The sequence below is a fragment of the Zophobas morio genome, unplaced genomic scaffold (genome assembly GCF_036711695.1).
Source record: "Zophobas morio isolate AGI-343-1 ecotype UQ-CSIRO unplaced genomic scaffold, CSIRO_AGI_Zmor_V1 ptg000014l, whole genome shotgun sequence".
Taxonomy (NCBI): Eukaryota; Metazoa; Arthropoda; class Insecta; order Coleoptera; family Tenebrionidae; genus Zophobas; species Zophobas morio.
Genome location: NW_026972119.1, coordinates 2936497 through 2960398, shown reverse-complemented (window position 1 = coordinate 2960398; position 23902 = coordinate 2936497). Strand labels below are relative to the sequence as shown.

The 23902-nt window shown below is 30.6% G+C and overlaps 1 protein-coding gene across 3 annotated transcripts in view; it reads right to left on the bottom strand.

The window, feature by feature from the left end:
• Positions 1–919: 919 nt before the first annotated feature.
• LOC135129204 (calexcitin-1) overlaps positions 920–23902 on the bottom strand; it is a 151750-nt gene continuing 128767 nt past the window's right edge. Inside the window, exons 2-7 of one of the 3 annotated variants that reach the window (XM_064056325.1) lie at positions 20163–20265; positions 10534–10606; positions 8725–8777; positions 7063–7182; positions 2103–2315; positions 920–2050 (exon numbers count right to left, since the gene is read on the bottom strand). In XM_064056325.1, coding sequence (XP_063912395.1) covers positions 1940–2050; positions 2103–2315; positions 7063–7182; positions 8725–8777; positions 10534–10606; positions 20163–20234 — 642 coding nt within the window. In that variant the 5' untranslated portion in view covers positions 20235–20265 and the 3' untranslated portion in view covers positions 920–1939. Of the gene's footprint in view, positions 2051–2102; positions 2316–7062; positions 7183–8724; positions 8778–10533; positions 10607–10995; positions 11102–20162; positions 20266–23902 lie in introns of those variants that run through there. The other 2 variants (XM_064056326.1, XM_064056327.1) reach the window with 2 other exon arrangements.

Below are 23902 nucleotides of genomic sequence, written 5' to 3'. Positions count from 1 at the left end.
CCAAGTTTTCTCTCTGTCGTTTTTTTTTTCCTAGTTCTCTCTCTCGACTCTAGAAAAAGGTCACAACCACATTCTTACTGCCAGAAGAGTTTCGCCTCTGGTGTGGTTAACATACTGAGTTACCGTGCTCTTTTGTGTTATTCCTAATTTCTCAATCTCAACCCTGCTCCCGAAGATGCCATTTACGAAAGTGTGCGAAACGTTGAGCCCAAAAACTCAAATAACACGGTCCCATCCCCGAAAACGATCACATGTTGACACTGACCGTGGAACCTCTGAAATGAATGCTTGACAAAATAATCTCAATTCAACACACTTTCGTGTGCCTTTTATCCGCTCACTGTTTAGTTTTTGGTAAATTTTCTCACCTCAGGAGGTGAATTTCAACGTCCTCTATACAGTGGAGTATGTTTCGGTACGTACAATTGAAGATAAAAAGGTACGTCAAACGTACTGTCAGACTGTCACCCAAACTTCTCAAATAAAACAATCTCGTGTTCGTGTAGTGTCATCTGATGTTGCCTAGCAACAAATATAATTCACTGCCTGAAAATTGCTGAAAATGCATGAAGCTGTAATTTTCAGAAGTTAAAACTATGATCAATCGATTTCTTGACCCAAAAAACCCCTAACCTGTAAATTTCATCGAAATCGTTAGAGCCGTTTTCGAGAAACCCATTACATATATATATATATACAAACTTTGCTCGTTTAATAGTATTAGATTATAGACGATTATGGGCTGTTGGAAATAAATCTTTATTATTATTAATATTATTACTCTTAATATTATTATCATCTTTGTTGTCATACTAGCCGGTATCTTTTTTTAATTTTTGTATTTAGGGATGCACCAGATATCCACTGGTTGGTTCTACAAACTTTATTCTAAAGTTAGGGTTAAGTGAAAACTCAAAAATTTGCATTTCTATCGGTTTTAAGGTTTCTCCATTTATTTCTGTTACATATAGGTAGATACATCTCCATGTTACAAATATCCATAAACAATACCAATGACCAAGATAAATATAAAACATTGGTTAGAATCTTTAACAAATGCGGAATTTTGCATTCCTTACGGTATATTGTCTTTGCCAATAATCAATAATCAGTAATATTTTGCATAAACATTCAAAAACCGACATTATTAAAGATCCTTTTGTTAATACACTTAAAAGAAGTTAACATCTAAAAGAAAACTGCAACACTTTTGGGAATGTGTCTTGGTGTACTCCAGTAAAATAAACGTTTTTGCGAAAGTATGTAACAATAATTTTTAAAGAAATGTTACTGTTAACTAAAATCTATTTCGAAGAGGCATATAGAATTTGCAGCTATTATTAGATAGTGTCTACAGTGCTTGTTATCTATTAGTAGCTGGTGTATGAATGTAATAAAAAACAAAACATATTTAAAGTAAGTATACAAATAACTTTTACAATAATATACCTCTAATTTCTAACAGCCTTTATGTACCAGATTATTTCCTTCTCTGGTTAATTAATATTTTATGTAGCACAGTTAATCCACATATCGCATTAACATGTCCTAAATATAATTCGAAGTGTCAATTACAGTGTGCAGTAAACGTGACTAATAATTCTAAAATAGTCATTACCGTTGTAAGTATTGAAAATATTGTCATTTTAGGTATAAATTTTTAGTACTTTTCTATTGTTAGATATGCATTTGTTAATAAATTATGTCAAGTGTTGCAGTTTGTTGACAGGATAAGTTAGTAGAAGAACGTGAATCTACATATAAGTTTACGAGTTCGGGGTAACATAACTGTAGGTAACAATTAATAAGTAGGTATTAGATATTGATATACTTTTTTTTTAAATATGTAGTATGTATTTAAAACAGTTCACAAGCAAGACTTCTGAAGAAAAGGTACGAAACGTTTACGTTCCCTCTAAACATAATCATCAAAAAAAGGTTAAAATTTAGTTTTTCCAAAAATAAAATTTCCAGGATCAGAGGGGTTTTCTGAAGTGAAAAACTGTTTCCACAGTGTGACAAACTGCTCGTAGTTTACTTCTTTCTTGCCCTAAAAGCAACACACACTTAGCTGAAAAGAATCGCTAACATGAAATACTTACACAAGACATTTTTTGAAAAGCTTCTTTACACTCTGATGGTTCCAGTCCGTAGCAGGAGCAAACGCTTGTAAATTCATCAACATCGATGCTGCCGTCGCCGCTGGCATCTTCTAGCTCAAACATGAACCTCAAATATTGTGTTTGCCATTCTAACGCATTTTCGGGATTCTTAGCGTACTCGTTCCACATCGAAGCCCATTCCTCCACACTGACCTACAGAAAATATTTAATATTACATAACATATCGAGCAAAAGTTGTTAACCGCAGCTAGCAAGGCATGGTGTTCATATCTGCGCAGGAGTTGGTTGAATAAACTGATCTGACAAGTATGTGGACGGTTTTAAAGGGTTGCGACGAAGTTTAAATTATATGAATAGCTACCGACTTCCCTAAACAAATTTGCAATGTAAATTTTTTGTTACAGGCGTGCATGTTAATTTATATTTAATTAAATACATTTTATTTATTTATTTTTTGTTAATATAATTCACACATTAATTAAAAGCATTACACGACTAAAATAAAAATCTTCGAGAGAAAAGACTAGAAATTTATTGTTTGAAGAATGAGGAGAATGAAATATGATTAATCCAATGAGACACGGAAAAAATTTTTAACGAATTTTTCTCAACCATCTACTTCTATTAAATTAAATAATAAAATAATAAAAAAAAAAATGGGATTTATGCGCCACATTTGATATTATTAATTTCATCTGGTACAAGGTTATATCTAGAAAGTTATTCTTGTTAGATAGATTGATCACTTGCTACGTGCACGTACTAAAATCATTTTAATCGTACTTAGCCGAAAATTCACAATGCTTTTGATCTATTTCAACTTTATTAAGTTTGCATTAAATGGACGACGAAAAAAATAATAACTGTAATGGCTGTACAACTAATTATGGTATATGTTGATATTATTACTCATCCTGTCTCTTCTCCCCACATTTCATAGGAATGGATAGAGAAAAGTGAGAATAGAACCAGTATCAGCGTTAAATTTTCTTCTGATATTATTAGAGCTTTAAATTTACAGTTTTAAACAGTTTTTTAAACACAATTTTGTGATAACACACTTTTTTAAAGTGTTAATTTCTTACTAATTAATTAATAATAATATATGTTATACATTTGTATAGCTGGATAAATTATAACTATTAATAACAGTTGATTTTGCAAATTTTATTTATTTTTTGTGATAACATCACCTCAATACAATTATTAATATAAAAAATACTACTGCGTTCCCAGAATTTTTGTAAAATTAGATGATTAGATATTTAACAACATTTGGAGACGATGTTATCAATTTTTTGGCGATTTACTACGTTTGTGAAAATTTTGAAAACCTACATGTATGATGTTAAGAACTGGTTTGGTTGAAAAAAATCACTTGTACATGAACATATTATTTTTCACACTTTAAATGGGATTTGCTCAGTAAAATTTTGTGATATCGTTATGAAATTTTTGGTTGGGGTGATAAAACAAAATTTGGATACTGTCGAGTATTTACACAATAAGCTTAAAATACATTGACACATTAAACCAGTAGTTTCAATGATTATCTGTCTACTAAAGACTCTAGTAGACGATAGTCAGTTGGAAACGGGCGACCTACTTTTTCATATTGTGGAAACTGAAACTGTAAAAGGTTTAGAAAATGTGAAATTCGCCATCCGTCAAATCTAACCTAATGCTCGGACAAAATAAAAAGTGAAACATATTTTTTACGTTTAAAATTGAAGAGAAGGCGGCAAAAATTTTAATATACGAATACTTGCGCTTTGATAATTTCTTATTCTATTACATATTATATTGTCACGAAATAAATCCATACGTCGCCCCGATACGATGCCTATGGGCCGTCGAGAGCTTTTTAGTATTTGCGGCGGTGATGGGTGAGTCTCCGAAAAAACTCGAAACGGCGTTCTTGATCTATCGAGAGGAACGTATAGGTTTAAAAATAGAGGTCACTGTCGGGAACGAGGATTATTCAGTCGAATCGAGTCCAACGAATGTTAACAGAAGCCAACCAAGTTGCACCGGAATTATTTTGTACATAATCGCTATGTAATTAGACGTGTAAATTTGGGTTACTAAGAAATAAATTGTTGAGTTTTACCCACGCCGGTTTTTAATCACCGTTCAACAATGCATGTTTTACACGAACTCCTACGAACTTCAATTTCATTTTCCTGTAAGTTATGATTTTTTATGAATGTTTATGATGTTTAAAATATTACAGTTTTAAATGTCAAATATTTTACGATCAGTTTCCTGGGAATTGCCATAATTAGAATGTGCAACATTTCCCGATAAGTATTGTGGCTTCACTTTTACAAGTAGTTTGAATTCAGCCTGTTTTTTTACCTGAAAAACGAAGTCTAAGATACATGTAGCAACCTAAGTAAAGAATTAGGAGTGGTTTCTGTCAGATTATATTAGCAGTTTCTTTTGATCATCTGCAGATTATTGTGATTATTGATTAATAAAAACACTAATTTGTGGGTTCATTTTGTGCTGACGTAGATGTAAAAAAAAATTCTTATGGAGTATTATTTATTAATCATTATAAGTTTCAATGGTCAGGTTCAGGATAGTGCATGTTTCCATTCAATTAACACTTTATAAATGTAATAAGTGTATTAAAATGATGACGAAAAGTTATAATCAATTGTGAGTAGGTATACAGATGGTAAAAAATCTGAACCAAGTGTTCAAGCCATGTATGTAGTTTGGACTCCTGTCTTTTGAATATTTCTAATATTTAAATTATCATTTGGAATATATTTGTTGTTATTTATCAAATTAATTCGTGTAGCTTATCGTTAAAATTAAATCTTATACTGTTTTGCTGTTGGGCATCTAACAACTATGACACTAGTCTGATGTCTCTGAAATAAAATTCTAGCACCAATCTACAAGGAAACACTGGGGACTCGTAAGATGGCGATACTAAATCCAAATAAAAACTCTACTATTGAACAGAACAATCATACGAGAATTTGATTATTTCCCATACTACTACTACTACTACTACTATTGGCTACTTTAAAGACAAATTAAGGCGGGGTAAAATTACGGTTGAATTTTTCTAAATTTTTGTTTCAATTCAAACAATTTGGACTGAAATTTATAAATGTGTTTAACATATTAGAGGAAAATAATTTCAAACAATTTTTTTTCAGTGCAAAAAGAAAAAGTCTTAAGCTCTAAGGACAAGCAAATGAACATCTTCTCTTTAAATGATTTTTGTATACTTAATTTAAATAAAGAATAATACTCGTACATAAATTGAAATTACTTCTACAGAGAGAATTTAATTTAAGGGCAAATTAATTGTATGTTTTTCATTACATTTGGAATTGTTATTTATGATACAAGCATTTAAAATATTGTGGTTTATTTTACGAGTGCAGAAGGTCTTACACAGATAAGAAAAACTAAATTTTTAAAACATGCATCCTACAATATTTTTTATAGAGCTATTGTGAAATGTAATGGTAAAATTTTGGAATAATTAAATAATAATATTATTATTTTTATGCATATTGTCATCAAAGTAAAATACAACTTAAATATTGCGAGTGGTGTTATCAAAACTAATTAGTTCGTAGGATACTAAGCTTTTAAAACACTGAATTTACATTAATTTTAGTATTGTTATACAGGGTGTTATTTAAAAGTATGTACAACAAAATTGACAGTTCTTCGCGAAGTCTAAGAAGTCTGAAAAACTTATTTTGTATTATCAAAATTATAAGGGGAAAATTAACCCTTATCCAACCTTTTGACGCCACTGAAGGATAAATAGGTAAAATTAATTTATTTTAGTAAATCCTAGCAAATGTAACAATAAAACTTTTGTCACGACTAAATGTTGCTGTAGAAACGAAAGATGATCTTTTTATCAGAGGCGTACAACGAATTTGGACGTAAATTTTAATAATTTTTATCTCACTTTTACCTGAACTTGTTTTACTTTTAGCACCCATACTTCGAGAGCAATTGCCGATTTTATTTTGTACATACCTTTCAATAACACGCTGTATACGTTTTGTATATATATTTCTTAATTGTTGTAGTAATTAAAGTTATTTTGACAATTTATTCCATAGTTCGAGAACTCATTTTTAGTTTTATAGACTGACATTTCACTAATAAAAAAGTTGATAATTAGTTGTATATACATTTTACAAATTGATAATTAAAAAAAATTATTGCTAATTTAAAATTGACAGATGTCAAAATACACCAAATGTAAGATCTATGTAGGTAAGCAGTGGAATTCGAACCCCACGCCTCTCGCTCTCCGGGCAAGCATCCTAACCACTAGACCACGAGGCCACTTATCTTTGTCTGCATACCGACGTGTTATTGTGCCGCCACAATCTAAAACAATTTTTTGTAATTTTGAGAATTCTGGCATGATTTTACAATGAAAGCAAATCTATTTAATTTCAACCATAAAAACTATAATATAGTGCATAAATAGTAGAACAGTCAAAAATCGTTAAGCGTGCTTTAAAAAATAAAGGAAAAAAATAGATCATATTATGTACAAGTCAGTCCATTACTCATTATTCAGTTTTCTCAGTCACATAAAAAACTGTTTTATTCATAACAACTTGTTCATTCAAGTGTTTAGCAAACGTTCAGTAAAGAACTTTTTTAACTGGTTATTTAGTTATTTATGAGTTTTACTTGGACGGAATTTAAAGTTGTATATGTAGTTTATATTTGAATTGTAAAATGTACTAAATGAGAAAGAATTGTTAATGCCTAAGGATGTTTTAAATAAATACTTTAGCTATTAATCGAAGTGCTATCGACAAAAATGTACCTCTAATAAACGATAGAAATTCAAAATTAAAATTAGAAAAAGGCAGCTTTTTATTAATATTCACGGATAAATCAGTTCGCTAGAGAAATACAAATAGTAGAAATTTACCTGTCCATCCATATTTGAATCGGCTCTCTGTCTCAGTCCGTCCCAGATCTGGATCATGCTTTCGTACGTTTTCTTATACTGCTCTGTCCCAGATGCCCATCCTCGCAGTGTACATATTTTCTGAAAACATTTTGAGTGAATAACTTGCTTAAATAAGAGATAATTAAAAAACATTTTTTTATTTTTCATTAATGATGTAACTTTCTGTTTAAGCTCACGACACCACTATTATAGAAACGTAAGAAGATTAATAGTCCAGAATTGTGTTAACTAATTTCCCTAATTAATGTAGTTGTGCAGCTGTGCTTGGTGCACGAAATGGAATTCATACATGTGTGTGTCCCGAATAGATTTACAAAATGAAACGAGATAAATTTGTGCCAACTTTGGTTAGTGAAATCTGCAACAAAGGCTGCTGGAAGCGTCTAAAACCAAACATTTTGTGAAATAAAACTTGTTAGAATGTCAGGCCAAATGTATGTAGGTCAGCTTTACAAAGAATTTTTACAAAGTTATTACTATTGTCAACGGTTATGCTGCACATTTGAACTCATAATAGCTATTGATCGGATGTGCAGAACTAATGTTATATTTATCAGATGTAAGTCTACAGTACGTGACCGTTCCAATAGAGTACTTTAGAAATACTACCAGAATGTGCCGACATTGCATTTCAATGCAGACCATACACTAGAATGCTGATACAATCTTTGTTGCAGTTTGCAAGTCAGTTTTAGTAAAATATTTCTGTAGAACACTAAATAATTATTATAAAAAATTTCATCTTTTTCAGGCGTCGTCAGTGATTAATGGTCCACGACATTACGAATGCATTTGTCATTACCTGTACTTTTGACGTTTTTCTCATTTCTTATTGTTGTGATCATTAATTATTATTATCCTCAGATTTACACCACTACCATTACTTACGTACACTTTCATATAGCTGATGAGAAGGTGGCGTTGATAAATGCTGTGTGCTTAAGTGGATTCTTATTACGGTTTTCATAAAATATTAATTACGGACAACGAATTATTATTTTCTCTTTTCTCCACAAAATGCACTTAATTCATTAAAAATTTATATATTTTTTTTAGGTAGAAAAATTAATAGAATTTAGGCTGTAATACATAAAAGCAGTGTTATAGGTAACTGTAACAATTCATAAAAATAATGGTTAGTCAGGAATAAAAAATGTAAGAACTTAGTTACTAATGAAGCTTAATATAAGGGCGGAAAAATAATGTGGACATTCAGTGTTATTTTTTGTTATCGGCGAACTCTATGAAATAAGAAAATACTGACAAAGTATGCAATTGTGTTCAAATTAAGGAAAAATATTGCTACTTTATTGGTTAATTCTGCAGGAGACAGTACAGGTGTAAAGAAATAATTAAACTTCTCTACTTTAGTAACGATCTGTGACAGATTTAATTTTGATAAGTAAACATTGTATAGATAATTGACTTTATAGTAAAAATTGGTAATGACATCTTACTGTTTTTTAGATAACCACATTTTTACATTTCGATCAGCAGCTTTGTTTATTTTTGAAGTCGTGTATTAATATAAATTAACTTTAATAAAAACCATGTTTTTAATATGTTAAACTTAAAGTGACACGTTTAAAACATTGATATTGATACAGAGTAAATACTTACCTCTATTGCAAGCTCAAAATCCTTTCTATCGATGGTTCCACTTTGGTTAACATCTGCAAAGAGAAGATGTTTAATTAAAAAATGTTTGGTTATGAAAATATAGTAGTGAAAAATTTGTTCCCAGCACATGAAGAGAACAGATTTATTTTTAATATAGGAATGCCTTGGAGCGTAGATTTTAATTATAAAATTTGAAGCGTTTAGTATTTTTATTAACTTCAAAGATGTTGGTATGCTGTGGCTTATAGATTAAGTTAATTAAAATGTTTATACTACTTTATAATTTTTCGTAATTAAATTGCAACCTACAATATTGGTGGAGGCGCCGGGAGAATAATGAATTTAGATGCTCTTTTTATGACAAATAGTAAAAGTGTAATCGTTTTATAAATGTTTATAGAATATAAAATAATAAAGACAACGGTGTAGTGTTACAGATTAAGTTCAAATTGTCGCACGAAGTTCCCAGGCAAAGAGAGCTAGTGGTCGTTTCCTCTAATTAAACCTAAGTCGACAGAGTTAGGCAACACGTATTCGAATTAATCTTGGACTGGCGACCTTCTGAATAAAAATGGGTAAATTACGGCCAAACTGTATTTCTTAGAAACGTAAAAAACCTCATTTAGCTGTTTTCTAAAACAGTGCTGACTAAAACCTGAAAAGGGTGACATACAAATGACAGAATAAAAATCACTTCCTTTATAAGATTTTTAAGACCGAAACTGCTGCGATAAAATTCAAAGATGTAACTGGTTATTAAAAATTGAAATGGAAAAAATAAAGATAAAAGAGAAGTTAACAAAAGTAACACTTGGAAATCTTATAATACAGGAGAAACAAAAGTATTGACATTTTATTTTACGAGTACAATGTAGACTACTCCACAAATGGAATAGAACTACAAAATAAATAACTTTCATTTTAATTGTTTTCATTAAGATTATGAATTGGTTTGCTGAAATTAAAACTATTTAAGCAGATGTTTTATATGATAAATTATGATGAAGCGGTGAAATCAAATGTCAACATTAGGAAGTAAATATAAAATCCATATTTAAGTGTCCGAATCTTCTGATCAATAAAGATGAAATGAGCGTCTTATTTAAAATATCCAACATTAAAATAAAATATTCCAGTCGTTCTTTTATTTTACGATGCACATAATGCGGTTTATGGCTTCTGTTCGTCGTTCTAACAATCACTTTAATAGTATCTGCAAAATTTCTGCCATAAGGATTTGTTACGTTTCGATAACAAATTGTAGAATTTATTGCATGAGATCATCTCTTTAAAAAGAATTTTACTTGCTCTCATTTACAGTGTTGAACGCAGAAAATAAAAGACCATTTATGTCAAAAGGGATACGACTAAATTTTTGACTTCTTTAAACAAAGGAAAATTTCTAATAAATTACCCCAGCATTGGCTTTCGTCGTGCCAACTGCTGTAATCCTGAAAATTAATTTTGTTCTCGACGTTCCGCTTCAGGGAAAGTGGTAGTAGCGTGACAAGATCCTTTGAATTACATGAAGCATTTAATTCGCAAATTTTTCTTAAAAATGTAATAAACATCCAGACTCTGTCTTAATGTGGTAAAAGCGTTGATTAACACTAACACGTTTATTCTTAAACACTCTGAAAATTGACTCGATACAAATAGAGTTCCGTTTTGAACAATTGATTTATCATTACTAACCGTCGTAATATATTTTAAGACGTTATGATCCTTTAAAACTAAATAACTTAAGTAAGCATGCTTATAAAACATAAAGATAACTAAAACTATTATTAATAAAACTAATATACGTACCGAAAAAAACGTGAAAAACGTAGAGAAGTTTCTTCTTGCGAAAATCCGAGATGGGCATGTTTTGAAGGGGCGTCTAGAACAACATGAATATGGCGTTAATTTAAAACGTAAAAATAATAAAAATACTAGCAGAGGCAGTGGCTCTAAAGTGCAATTAAACGATCGTAATAACCCTTAACAGTAAAATTATAAAATAAGTGCGAACGTAAAGCTGGGTTATTTAAAGTATTGTGCAGTTATATTTGAAATTGTAAAACATTTACACGGTATGGAAGATTGGCGACAAAAATAAAAGAAAATGAAGTCGTATCTTTTATGCGCAGTTCTGAGGAAGATGTATCCGCAACCGACCCAGGCCATGACGAAACTGAAATATGTTTGTACATTATTGTCATCTTCTGTGGGAAGAGTTTTACCACCGTACTATTACCTAAATAACCTACTAAAAAGCAAGTAACATACCAGGAATTCGGATGGTAATTTTGGACTCGACGATACTAATTTTCTTTAGGTTCTTTGAGCACTTAAGTAGGTCTGGTTTTTATCAAGTTAGTGACGTTAATTGTTGTAATAGCCTTAAATGATTTTATCTCTCTTATTCAAAAGGGGTTTTATTTGCCATTAAGGAATTGAAGTTTATGGAAATTGCACTTGATAAAGTGTTGCAGGTTTATTTTATTTTATATAATGATGTAAAATGAATTAGCTTAATACGTGTTATCCTGAATAGTGACGACAATGGTTAAATCATCATTTCAAAATTAAAGTTATCTTCATTCGCTATCTGTTGATAATTAAGCTGGATAATCTTTTAATCAAGTGTCTACCTAATTTTATGCAAATAAGTAAGATTTGTATTATCTGCATTACATTATGTGCTGCATTATAAAATTTTAAAATTAGAAAAACTTGTGTCATAACTTGAGATGTAATTGTAACTTTCTGTAGAATAACTGTACTGACGAATTTTTTCGGATTATCATAGAAATGAATATCTCTGTGTTGCACTATTTGGAATTTTCATTTTAGCTGTTACACTGCTCAGAATTGTTATTGCGGACAGAATATGTTATCAAAAATTTATTATTATTATTATTAAATAAATGTGTTCGGGCAGAGGTGAAACCTGTTATGCTATTATTTACAAAACTATAATAAAAGTAACAATATAAAGTTATTCAGTGCGGTAATGGTCGTAGTTAATTATAAATGACAGTACAGAATTACTTAAAACTACGTAGTTCGGTAGTGAGTTCCAAGAACCAAAAACTCTATTTGACGAAAAGTGCTGTGTACTCCGGGTTTTGAAATTCTCTTTCTGACGTTTGAAAATATGTCCTCTAGTTCATGTATTAGGATTGAGAGAAAATAGGTGCCTAATAGGTGAATTTACAGTTATTAAGGCCTGAAAAGTTGTAATAACATCTCCTCTTGTTCTTCTTATTCTTATAGAGAGTGAGGGTAGGTTTATGGCGGCTAGTCTATCCAAGTGTTACGGACCATTTATACCATATGGCATTCTGGTTACTCTGCGTTGAGTAGATTCCAATAGTTTCTTATCTCTTTCCAGAACAGGAGTCCAAACGTTATTTGCAAATTCTAATATTGTTTGTATTCGTATTGTAATTTGTTTGAAAACAATATATTTCTTTTTTTAGTTCTTTTTCTGTACCTACTTCAATGGCTTCACGAAATTATTTATTATTTTATAATTTTATCAATGAAAAATTGACGTTATTGCCAAAACCATTGGTCCAAATTTCTGAGGAAATTACTTAAGGTTTGCTCATTGTAGATAGCGATATTCACATCTGACGTTTGTCAAATTGCAAATAAAACCATAACAGAATTAATAAGTATGGAGTCTTATTGTGTATTAAACATATTAAATAAGAGCATCACTTGGACGTGCTTTTAACTTACTATTTCAATAATCAATAATTAACTCAAAAGAAATTAAAGAAATAGTTACAGTTGATATATCATATTTTTACCAATGTTCTAGTTTTAGGAAATTGATTGCTGTAAATTTCTAAAATTGAAGACATTTTTGTAATTTTTCAACTAAAAGAAAATAACTATAAGTTGTACTTATGTACTAAAATTTTACGAGTTTATAAAATAACGTATTTACGGAATATATAATTGATGACGTATTGTTTTGTGATAATTATTTTCTTTAGGTTACTGTTTATACTTACATAGCTGATAGAGAGTGAAAGTTTATTGGAAAGAAATAGGACAAGCTTACGTGCGTTCATCATAGGCTCCCTTTATTTGAAAAGTTTTGAATCATAGTGTATTATAATATGTATAATTAAAAATTCGAAAAAATAGAAATAATCAATGAACCTACTGTTTCATACTCGTAGAATTGTATATATTTATTTGTTTATTTATTTATTTATTTATTTATTTATTTAAAAATGCAAAGCTGTTATGCCCAAGAGACCGTGATTTACAAATTTAATACAAACTTCTATTTATTGTGATCAACCAGGCATGTAGGGCGGTCTTGAAATTGGTTAATGGAGGACTCTGGATTATACTTGAGGGCAAGGAGTTTTACCTTCTCCGGTAAGAAAAACTGTCTCTTTCTTGTTTTAAACGCATTTTACGTAGTTTTAGTCGATATTCTCGTATTCTTAGGATCAGCAGTTGTTGAAAAAAGATGACAAAAGGTGAATCGATTTGGGAGAATATTTTGAAGGTCGTGATCGCATTTCCGATGTTCAGTTGTACAATTTCTTTATCTTACGGCGTACATAGGGGAAAGCTTTTTGAAAAGCAAAAGTCGTTCTTGCGGCTATAAGTAGAGTGTGATGGGATCCACCTTTAAAACGCTATAGACGCTATAGTTCTTTGCAAGTCGTCAGCGAAAAGAGTGACTGCGAAGCTGTTGGGCACGATCGATCATGTAAACGGGAACAGTAAGGGGGCCTAAAACTGTTCCTTGTCGAACCCCGTTTAGAATCTTGCTTGGATTAATGAAGCACTCATCAATTTTTACTCTAATAAATGTTTGTAACGACAAAAAACTTGTATTTACTTGAATAATCCGCTTCTCTCACTCCAGAATGCTTAAGTTTTTGCAGTAGGCGACGCGTTGGGCCTCATCATATGCTTTGATGCAGTAACAATAAATTACATTGTTAGGATGATCGTTGCCAACTCTTTTGAATGACATATACTGGATTCTATTAACTTACAAAGAAGACACGTTGCTAATCTAGAATTTTCTAACACAGTCGGTAAATCTGATCATGTGACAATTTTGGCGAATCTTCAATCACCATAATACCGACTCCAAACCAAGTTAGCAGGATGATGATGGGACGAAAATTTCTAGCGTCAAGTTGGTCATTTTTTTAAAGGTTGGTGTTCTCCAATCGTTGGGACTTAGATAGAAAAAACCCACATGTTTTCAGAGTGGCAGTGCTGAATTCGTCAGTTCCGGAAGATGTAGTTTTCTTCAACTTTCGGAGTATAATCTATATTTATTCCTCAAGGAACTTAAGAATCAGCTGATCAATAATCCAAGGTTTTTTAGTGTACTGGATTTCATAAAGACTTTAAGGTTGGGGTTAAGGTAAATTAGTTTTTGAAGCTGGGATTTAAACGCTTCCCAATTTTCGGATATAGTATCATATTATTGATGCCTAGTCAATTTTAAGCAACATTTGGTAGGTAACAGCTGTCTCTGTGGTAATGGTTACTTGGTTTAGCCTTGGTTGTTTTTACACCTGGTCGGTTCCGATACCACTTGGTACAGATGGGATTCGCTAATCAAATTTATCGCAATTGTGAAGACCGGTTTAAAGATCTGGAGGAGTGTAGTGACCATTTCAGCTCAAAATCTCCACAAATGATTACTCTATTGATTCGGTAGGATGGACAGCGTATTGAACAATTTTAAATCTCTATAAAATCGGTAGATGGAGCTCGATATACAGAACCAAGAACAACATCCAGATAACAAGACAGATGAATCAGGTAAATCTTAAGTAAATCGCGTTTCAGTAATAATCACAAAAAAGGTTTAATTATTTACACAACGGCCAATAGTTATAGAAACTTGGAATATAAAAAAGCAATTCTGACATGTATTAGTGGACATAAGAATAAAGAAGAAGCTAGATGAGTAACAATTAATGAGTCATTTCGATCATCCAACACTGTTAGAAAATTTTCTTTTTTTTTAATTTAAAGAATTTTGCGCTTGTAAAGAAAAATGTTTTTACATATGGTTTTATTCTTACAATTAAAATTTAAATAAGTCACAAAAGTGTTGAATGTGGCCTCGATCTTGCTATAAATGCAAACTAACAATTTTACAGAGACAATGTGATGTATAAATAAATTTATAGACACTTTTTAGTTGATTCTGAAGAACGGTTATCACCTGTAAAATTTTTAGTTAAAATGTTGGATCTTTCTTTAAAGTTCTATTTCAGAAATCATGTACTGTTTCTTAAAGCGAGGGCTCTTTTACAGGCGAATAGTGCGAGGGCTTAGGTCTTTTATGTATGGCAGCGTCAATAGGGTCGATAGGGTCGTTACTAACTTGTGTTAGATTCTACCAGTTTCAGTAACCATATTTTCGGATGTTGTGTTTGTTGTAGCAGCATTAAAAGTGGTAACAGCATCAATAAGATTCAGTAAGTGGGGCAAGATTGGGAGAATTCTATATCATGTATGTAGAATATGAGGTTTAACATTTAAAATTGTAAAGTTAATGATCTTATTATTTTCAAGATAATTCTGAAACCACAGAGAAAATATTTTTGAAAATTTTATGGATGAGGTATAATACGAGTATTGTATCACTTTCGGACATGTTCATTTGTTAGACTGCTCAGATCTGGACGGATCTATTATTTGACATCGCAGTGAAGTTTTGTATTGAGTATCAGCTAATCGTACGTGAACGTTCAAGTTTGTGATGAAGTGTGGCAAACTTGCCTCAGTTTTGTACGGTTATCAGCTAAAGAAAAATAGCATTGTTGAAATGTAAACAACATGCAACGTGAAAACTATGTCATGTTACAGCAAGAGAAGTAGTTGTGCTTTCACGCATTTAGCAGTCCGAACAATAATTTAATAGGGTATATGTTGAGTTTGTGTCAAAAAGTATCTTTCTAATTATACCGTGGCAATCACTTTAATTTCTAGTACTCCTATTAATCAAAATTTGGATTTCAATGTTATAGGGTTGTCAACTATCGTAACACAAATGAATTTATATATATACATTATGGTAGAAAAATTAGAAATTTTGGTAAAGAAGGCCGGCATGCTTAGCATAGCTGAGCTAACTCTAAAAATTGAGTTGAGTGAAAGCTTTTCTTCAAAGGGGTTAGTTCTTTTTTTATTTAGAGTTACGTAACATAGGTTGAATGTACAAATGACAAAATTTGGACTGTATTCTTTCTTTTAGTGGGACACTTTATGTTTAAATATATACGTAAATAATAATGAAACACAATATTAACAAAATTGGTTGATGAAATCTTCTTCATTGTTTGTATTTCATGTTTTGTATTCTCCTTTATTTTACTCTATTTCTTGTAGAAAATGTTCTATTGTATGTAAGATGTTAAAGTAAGGAATTTATACAAAGAAAAATATATTTTTATTTCTTTAATATTTAACGATAGAATTACCTCTCCATATAAAAATAGTTACATATGATGGTAAATATTTCATTATAATATTTTATTATTATTATTATTTGGTTGGACTAGTTTTGGACTATTATTAGGCAACTATTTAGTTTAACCAAACAAAACATCTTATCATCATATGCCCAAAATGAGTTTTTTGACTTTCATGGTATTTTTTTTAAGTAAACGGAGTTGGTGTTTGTGTACGAAGATGACGCTGCTGCTTTGACGAACCTCGGTTGTGGCGTCTGGTACTTTTGTATTAAATATTTATCCATTTAAATTAGTCGTCGCAGGAGGTGATATTTAAAAGGGCTGCATTGATTAATTTTATTCTTGTTTTATTCAGGTGTTAAAAGTCACAGTATACTTATTTATTGTTGCATATTTATAAAGAAAAACGTTGCGTCTATTTATCGACTACGATTTCTTGTAGTGTTATTTAAACATTTAAAAAAAATAAAACTTCCATTAGTTGCATTATTAGATTGTATCATACAGCTACCGTCTTCAGCTCCAAAAATGTTTAATTTTTCCATTGCGATTTAGTATTGGTGGAATAGCGAAAAATTCCATTTTTGTTGCCACGATAGATGACTGTACAAACATGAAGCATAAAACCAAGTTTACATTTCAGATGACACCGTAAATCTAAGGAAATATTGCTGTAGATTTTGTACAAAAGGCTTTCGACAAACTTATTGTAAATCCGTAAATGTTTGTTTCACTTCTGCGTTATTTAAATAGACCTTATCGAAGTTTTAGTTTCTTCCAAACAGTCTTGCTTTTGTAACTGACGGCCGCACAGAGTTGAGATAAGTTTATCATACTTCAATCCATGCGTTAAAAACCTTTTTTGTCTATTCCATTAATCAAGGGGTAGAAGTTTCACACATAATCAAGTGATAACCAAAACAAAACCTCGTTGCGATCTCAGTTGTGAGACTGTAAATCTGAGTAGTGTGGCAAATATATGTATTTAAGATAAGTACCTGGACATCGTTTTCAAATCAATGATGTCATTTATACAGTAACTGTTTTGATTTATTGACAATTTTATCGGTGTTATAAGATATGGTTTTGTATATGCTAATCTTATGTTAATAGAAAAGTGTGGCTACGGCTCTGGAAATAATATGTAAAGATATAGAAAGCTTAGATTCAAAAAATTAGGGTTAAAATTTGGTAAAATCTGTCAGACATTTGAAAATGTTGTTCATACATTTGTTTGGTACGAGTCCTTAGTTTTATTGTAAAAGCTTTGATCACTAGACTGTATTTTAAACACCAATTCAAGCACATTTCGTTTTCATTTTTAAAATTAGATTTGCATTGTATGCGTTGGGTATTGGTAGGTACATCGAATTATTGATAATTATTATACATTAAGTAATCGAATGTAGGTATGTATTTACATTTACTGTTAAAATGTTACATGAAAAAACGTTTAATATATGCGAATGCGGGTTTCCCACTTTATATTCTAATTTTTTTTTCGATTTACAAAATTATTTGTTGCAAAATGAAATAGAATATTTGTTGCTATTAATCTAAAGTATATGTACTATAGTATCTACATATATTAAAATAATTTAACCGGCAATTTCATGATATATCTAATTATCTAAATTTTGTTTAAACTTTACCGTGGATAGTTCATTATACAAAGGTTAAACATATTTTTTTACCTCATTTTTTTACATTGCTGCCAACTGTTAAAATCAGGAATTAACCACTCCAGAATCTGAAAGTCTAAATAAAACTTTTAAAATGTTGACGAATATAAAAAAAGGTATACAGGGTGAGTCACTGAGCGCGCTTTCATTAATTAAAAAAAAAAAAAAAAAGATGAAAGATGTACAGCTCTTGAGGACCATATACTAGATTATTTTTAACTATACAGAGTGTTCTGTTTTTAAGACATAACACAGCTAAATTTTCTTAAACAGAATATTCTATACATATTTTTATATATTCTAACTGACGTCTTCTTAAGTTTTATAACCATGGCTTATTATCGAAATTTCGATGAGACGTTGCCAAGTTATTCCAGGTATTTTGAATTTTTTTGGCAACTGAAGCGTTCACGAAAAAAATCGCAATAGAGTTGTTTTTAAAATATGGCTTACGACATTTTGTGAAAAAATAAATAAGGACACACGCTTTGTTGTGGTATAAATAAAATTGGATTCTAATGTAAGTATGTACAGAATAATTTAAAAAAATCAAATTATAACAATTTTCAAATATCGGTATTTCAGTTGTTCACCCTGTTTTATTATTGCGCCTTATTCTGTTTTTTGTTCTATTTCTTGTTTATTAAATATTTTCTATATTTAAAGTTGTTGTCTTCGAATTTTTTTACTTTTTTAAAGGGTGCACCGACATACTAAAAGAAAGCATAAAATCGAGTAAGATGCAGTAATAAAGTATGTGGTGTATTTTCTGAAAAAACTGAAATATCGATAGTTGAAAATTTTAAAGTTTAATTTCCTTTATAAATACTTTCAAAATTTTATTAAGTTGATACCATAACAAAGCGCGTACTCTTGTTTATCTCTTCATAAAATATTGTACCATAGATCTAAAAAGCTGCTTTTCAAACCTAACAATAGCCTAATAAGAATATGTAAAAATATAAAGGTTATGCTATTTAAGAAAATTGGGTTGTGTTCTATGCCTCGAAAACAAAACAGTCTATGCATAGTTGAAAATAATTTTAATGCACCCTACTTAAAGAGTTAACTTTTGTCTATCTGTAATTAATGAAATATCAAGCATCACGCTCTTATTGACTCACCGTGTATATTTTGTCCTGGATTGCGTGTTATGACTATCTTTGCTTTAACAAATGCTTTATCCACTATAATTTGATGCATTTTTGCCACATTCTGCCGTTGCTATTGTTGTGTCCATAAATGATTTGTGTATCAAGAGTGGCTCTGGACTCTCTTTTGTTAATAATTACTATACATATATGCCTCATTACCACGTTAAGACATATTTTTTATTAAGCAGTAAGGAGCGTTGAAATTCAAAGTGCTACAATTTTTTATAGATATAACATCCTTAAAATTTTGATGACTTTTTTGAATTACTACTGAATCTTTGTAAAAATTAAAGCTGAATTTTTGTTCAATGAGTTATATCTTGACAATTAGTAAAATGTTATACAACGTAAAAGAAGTGCATCAATGACTAAAGAAATCACAAGAAAAGTAATTACAATTTTAATGACAAAAAGTCGTCCAAGTAACATGGGTGTTGAAAAATCACTAAATTGTATACATGAGTATCAACCAGAGCTAAAAACGCAACGCAGGCGTCGATACGTTTGAATAGTACCTAAGCATAATCTTATAGGGTGTACCATATGATCAAAAAATAAAGTACTCTAGTAGGCCATGAAATTTATTTTTAAAATAAAGATGTTAGTAACACAAACGTGTTCCTTATTAGGTTCGACAGTTACGGTCAAATAACTGTAAAATAAATTGTCAAATATTAGTAATGCCAACATCGTTATTGGCATTACTAATATTTTAAAAATTAATTTCAGGGCCTACTAGAATTATTTTTTTTGATTATATGGTATTTTGCATGCTGTTTTTTTTTTCTAATAGTGAAATAAGATTTGCTTGTTAAATTATACAGGATAACTGTGAATATGCAAAAAAATGAATTTTTTCAATGAGCCTTGGAAGAATTATGTCTTCGTCAGGACGTCCGTGAATGAGTTGTTTGAGATTTTGTTGTTATTTCTGATTTTATTTTCAAACAAATATTTCACAGTCACCCTGAATAATATATAGTTCCTACAATAAAGCTGAACGCTATTTACTATTTCTATAAAAGCTAAAAGCGCAAGCTAAAACTATAATTTCTATAAAAACCTACTTCTAGTCAAAAATAAACTATGAAAAATATATACATTCTGCTCTTGCGAATATACCTATTTGTACGTACCCCGAAAACACGGGGCATTACGCGGGACATCATTTCACGCAATATTGTCTTTCCATAATTAAGCGTATCCATTCCAATATGGAACAAGTCTCCAATGTGCGACCTAGAATAACACAGTTTCCATAAAACACAATTAAACTGAAACATGAAAAGTTATGGTAATAAATTAATGAAGGTACGCTTGAAGATAACTTTGTAAAGGTTAGAGAACACTTCTTACTCCGGATAGATACCTGTCTTATTTATTTCGTAAATAAATTAACGAAAAAACCCACTAAACAAAAAACGAACTAAGAGTGTTGTGTAGTTTTGATGAGGTGAGGATGATGCATTGAATATATATCTGCACCGTCTCTCTAAGAGTACGTAAGTTCCCAATAAAAAGGAAATCGTAAATGTAAGCTTGTGTTTAGCAGACAATCTGCTGAAACACGGATAAGTAAAAATCTTTCGATTTCCCTAAGCGATCGTTATTCTATTCTTTCGTCTATATGCCACTTTCCACTTGTTATCTAAAAGAACGAGTCTCCTGTTTGTTGTAAAAATATATATCACTCGAAGATTGTACATAAACGAAAATTTTGTTATAACTTCAAAAAAGATATACAAATTGATTGATTATTATTACTAAGTTATAACGACCGTTGTTGGAGTGTCATATTAGTTTAACATTAAAATTTTACTTTAAATTGATGATGTTTTAAACACATGTAAATCTGTTTCAAATCAAAACACAGAATAATAGATTCATTACCAAACAACACTAGAAATTACAATAATACCAAATACTCACTCATAGTGAAATATAAATAGCGCTCGGATGGGTGCGAGTAAATAGACAAACCGCTAGGGCAATGATGCACTTGAACCTCCTGTTAGAGAGATTATCCTCCAGGTGGCTAATTGTATTTCACAAACAAGTATTAATTTTTGTTCAACTTTGTTTTTTGGAGAAAAATTTTGACAGAACAATGATTGTTAACGTACATAGCATTCATTCAGGCCTGGTTACTTAAACTGCAACTTAACCCTCAGTAAATGTAGCGAGAATGCGAGTCTATGAGCCACTTGAAGATTTTTCGCATTTGTTTCGGCTGTGGTTACAAAATATTTTCGAAAACTATTACATAGCTTATTTTCCTAGGAGCTTATAAATAAAAAATGTCTGAGTTGTTGTTACCTGTTTTACTACAATTGAAAATATAGTAGTTCACACAACTGACACTGGTTAATTGTGCCCGATTAGTATGAAAGTGTTTTGTTGTACTATTGTGCCAGTTTTTCCTAACAATTGCAAAAATGTTAAAGTTAAATTTCAACACTGCTAATTTCTATTTGGAGACCGTAATTTTTTTTTGGCAAAATGCGTGCAACTAAAGCTACAATCGGAACCTCACATGGGTTGAGAAAGCACAACGTGGTACAATGACCATCGGATTATGGAGTCTATTTGTTATTAACTCGAGAAAACAATGTATTCATGACTGTATTTTATAGATTGTCTTCAAAAGAAATTCATTTTATCGAACTTCAGTAACGTTGTTTAAAATTTTACATTACACATACCAAAACCATCATATATTTAGCTTCATAAAAATACTGTCAACATCCAAGTTTTTAGAATTATTATTAAATAAACTTTTATTACATATATGCATGAAGCCACGAAGTTCTATGGAAAGAAGATTATAGATTTTTTTCTGCTCCATTTTCACTGCAGATTATAATGTCGATGTCAAGTTTTAAGTGTCCGAATGCTACTGCATAGATCAATTAACATTCTTTGAGTTTAACGTCCTAAACTCAATTAAAGTTGAATGCAGAGTGCGATGAATGAACGTAGGCTATTAAGGTAACATTTTCTAAGCGGAAACTCGATTCTAGTTGCTTATATTACGTTACACTATCCTTCCTCTCTTTGAAATTCTGTGGACAAGTTTATACACTGGATATATTTATTAGATATTAACCCTAAGACCTTCTAATAAGATTACATCTTCCAAGTTTCTTAATGTACCACCACGACTAAAGCGATTTGATTCAATACAGTTTCAGAAGTAATTAAAGTTGTTTTGAAAGTCTAACTACAGTGTGGAACAGTGTGAGTACATACTATTTTTTTATATAATACGTTACATTAAAAAACCAGCTTGATTACTTTTGGTCACATTTTTATGTATGTAACTAAATACATAAAATGAACATGTGAACAGTTTGGTTTAAAAAATAAAGCATTTAATTATTTTATGTATTATCACGTTTATGACACCCCAGAAGCACCGAAAAACCGCAAAAATTACTGGCGCGGTTCGCTAACCATGTTGCCATTATTTAGGACCTAAAATATATTTTTGTAAAATTTTACGGAGTGTTTTATAATAATCAGCCAAGAATCTTGCAACGCTGAATGAATTGAAAGTGTTGTGACGTCTGATAAGAGTGATAACAAATTTCTCGGGGAAAGTTTATTAGCAAGATCTAGTCCTGATGTAAAACAAGATTTGTCATGATATTTCGTTATTTAGAATAGCACTTCTAATTGAATTTTTGTTGTGTTCAATTACATTGTGACTATAGAGTGATAAATCACGATGCTTCCAACCACCGCCGGAACATCTCTTAAGTACTTTTTGTTTTATTTCTTGTCAGTTTTGCTAATCTATAATTATTGATTTTTGTTAAATGAATGAAACCAATATTTTTAGATTCTTCTTCTACGCCAGAGTTACACATTATAACCTCAGTTATCAGATCACTATAAGTATGTGTTTAAAACATTTTCGGTCGCTGTTGTCATATCATGCAATAGATATGCAATCGCTAATGCCTTTGAAATAGATTTCCGCATATGAATCTGCGACATTAGAAAGTTATAGTAATTTTTTAGATATGCCAAAATTGTTTCTCAGACCTATTTTTCTCACATTTACAAAAATCAATAAAGGCAAAAAAAGTATTATGAAAAAATCATACGTATAAATGTTGTTTAATTTGTATAATTTGTTCTACATAGTAATGAATTACAAGTTGTGATTAAATTAAATGTACACGTAAAATGTTTTATTGTCCCAACAAAGTATTTTTAATTTGGTTAATTTATAAAATGTTGTGTACAGGACTTGTGTGCGAACCGTTTGAAAAACATTTCCATAAAAGATTTAGTTTCCTTAGACGATTTTTATTCTTAGCGAAACAAATAAAAGCAGAGAAGATTGCATTCAGCTTTGGTGAGTCGGTAGTTTACTAATGCAGTTCTTTGATAACGTTTGCAAAGAAGATCAATGCCACATATATAGACTTCGCGGTACTTGTTCAGTTAGCTTTTGGTTAGGAGATCTATTCTACCTGAATATTGGAAACATATGATACAGACGGAATGAAAGTATCCGAGGTAAATATTTAGCATTTTATATGTGACAACCGCTTTTACTTTCATAACATAACAGTCTTAAACTCGTGCTACAAAAATAGATATTATTATTATTTCACAAGAATGAATCTTACACATCGACTGAAAGTGTTAAAAACTTAGGTTATTTCAGCAGAAAAATGAAATCGTATAGTTTCTCTACAATTAAATCTCAGATTAATTATCATCTATACCATTTTTTACTGCGGCACGTGTAAAGATATTAATAAAATTCCCTTTATCTCTGAAGGACAACAATTACCGAATGCAGATCAAAATATATTTTCGAAAAGTTTTGTGATACCAATAGTGCTCAATAATTTTTGCCACA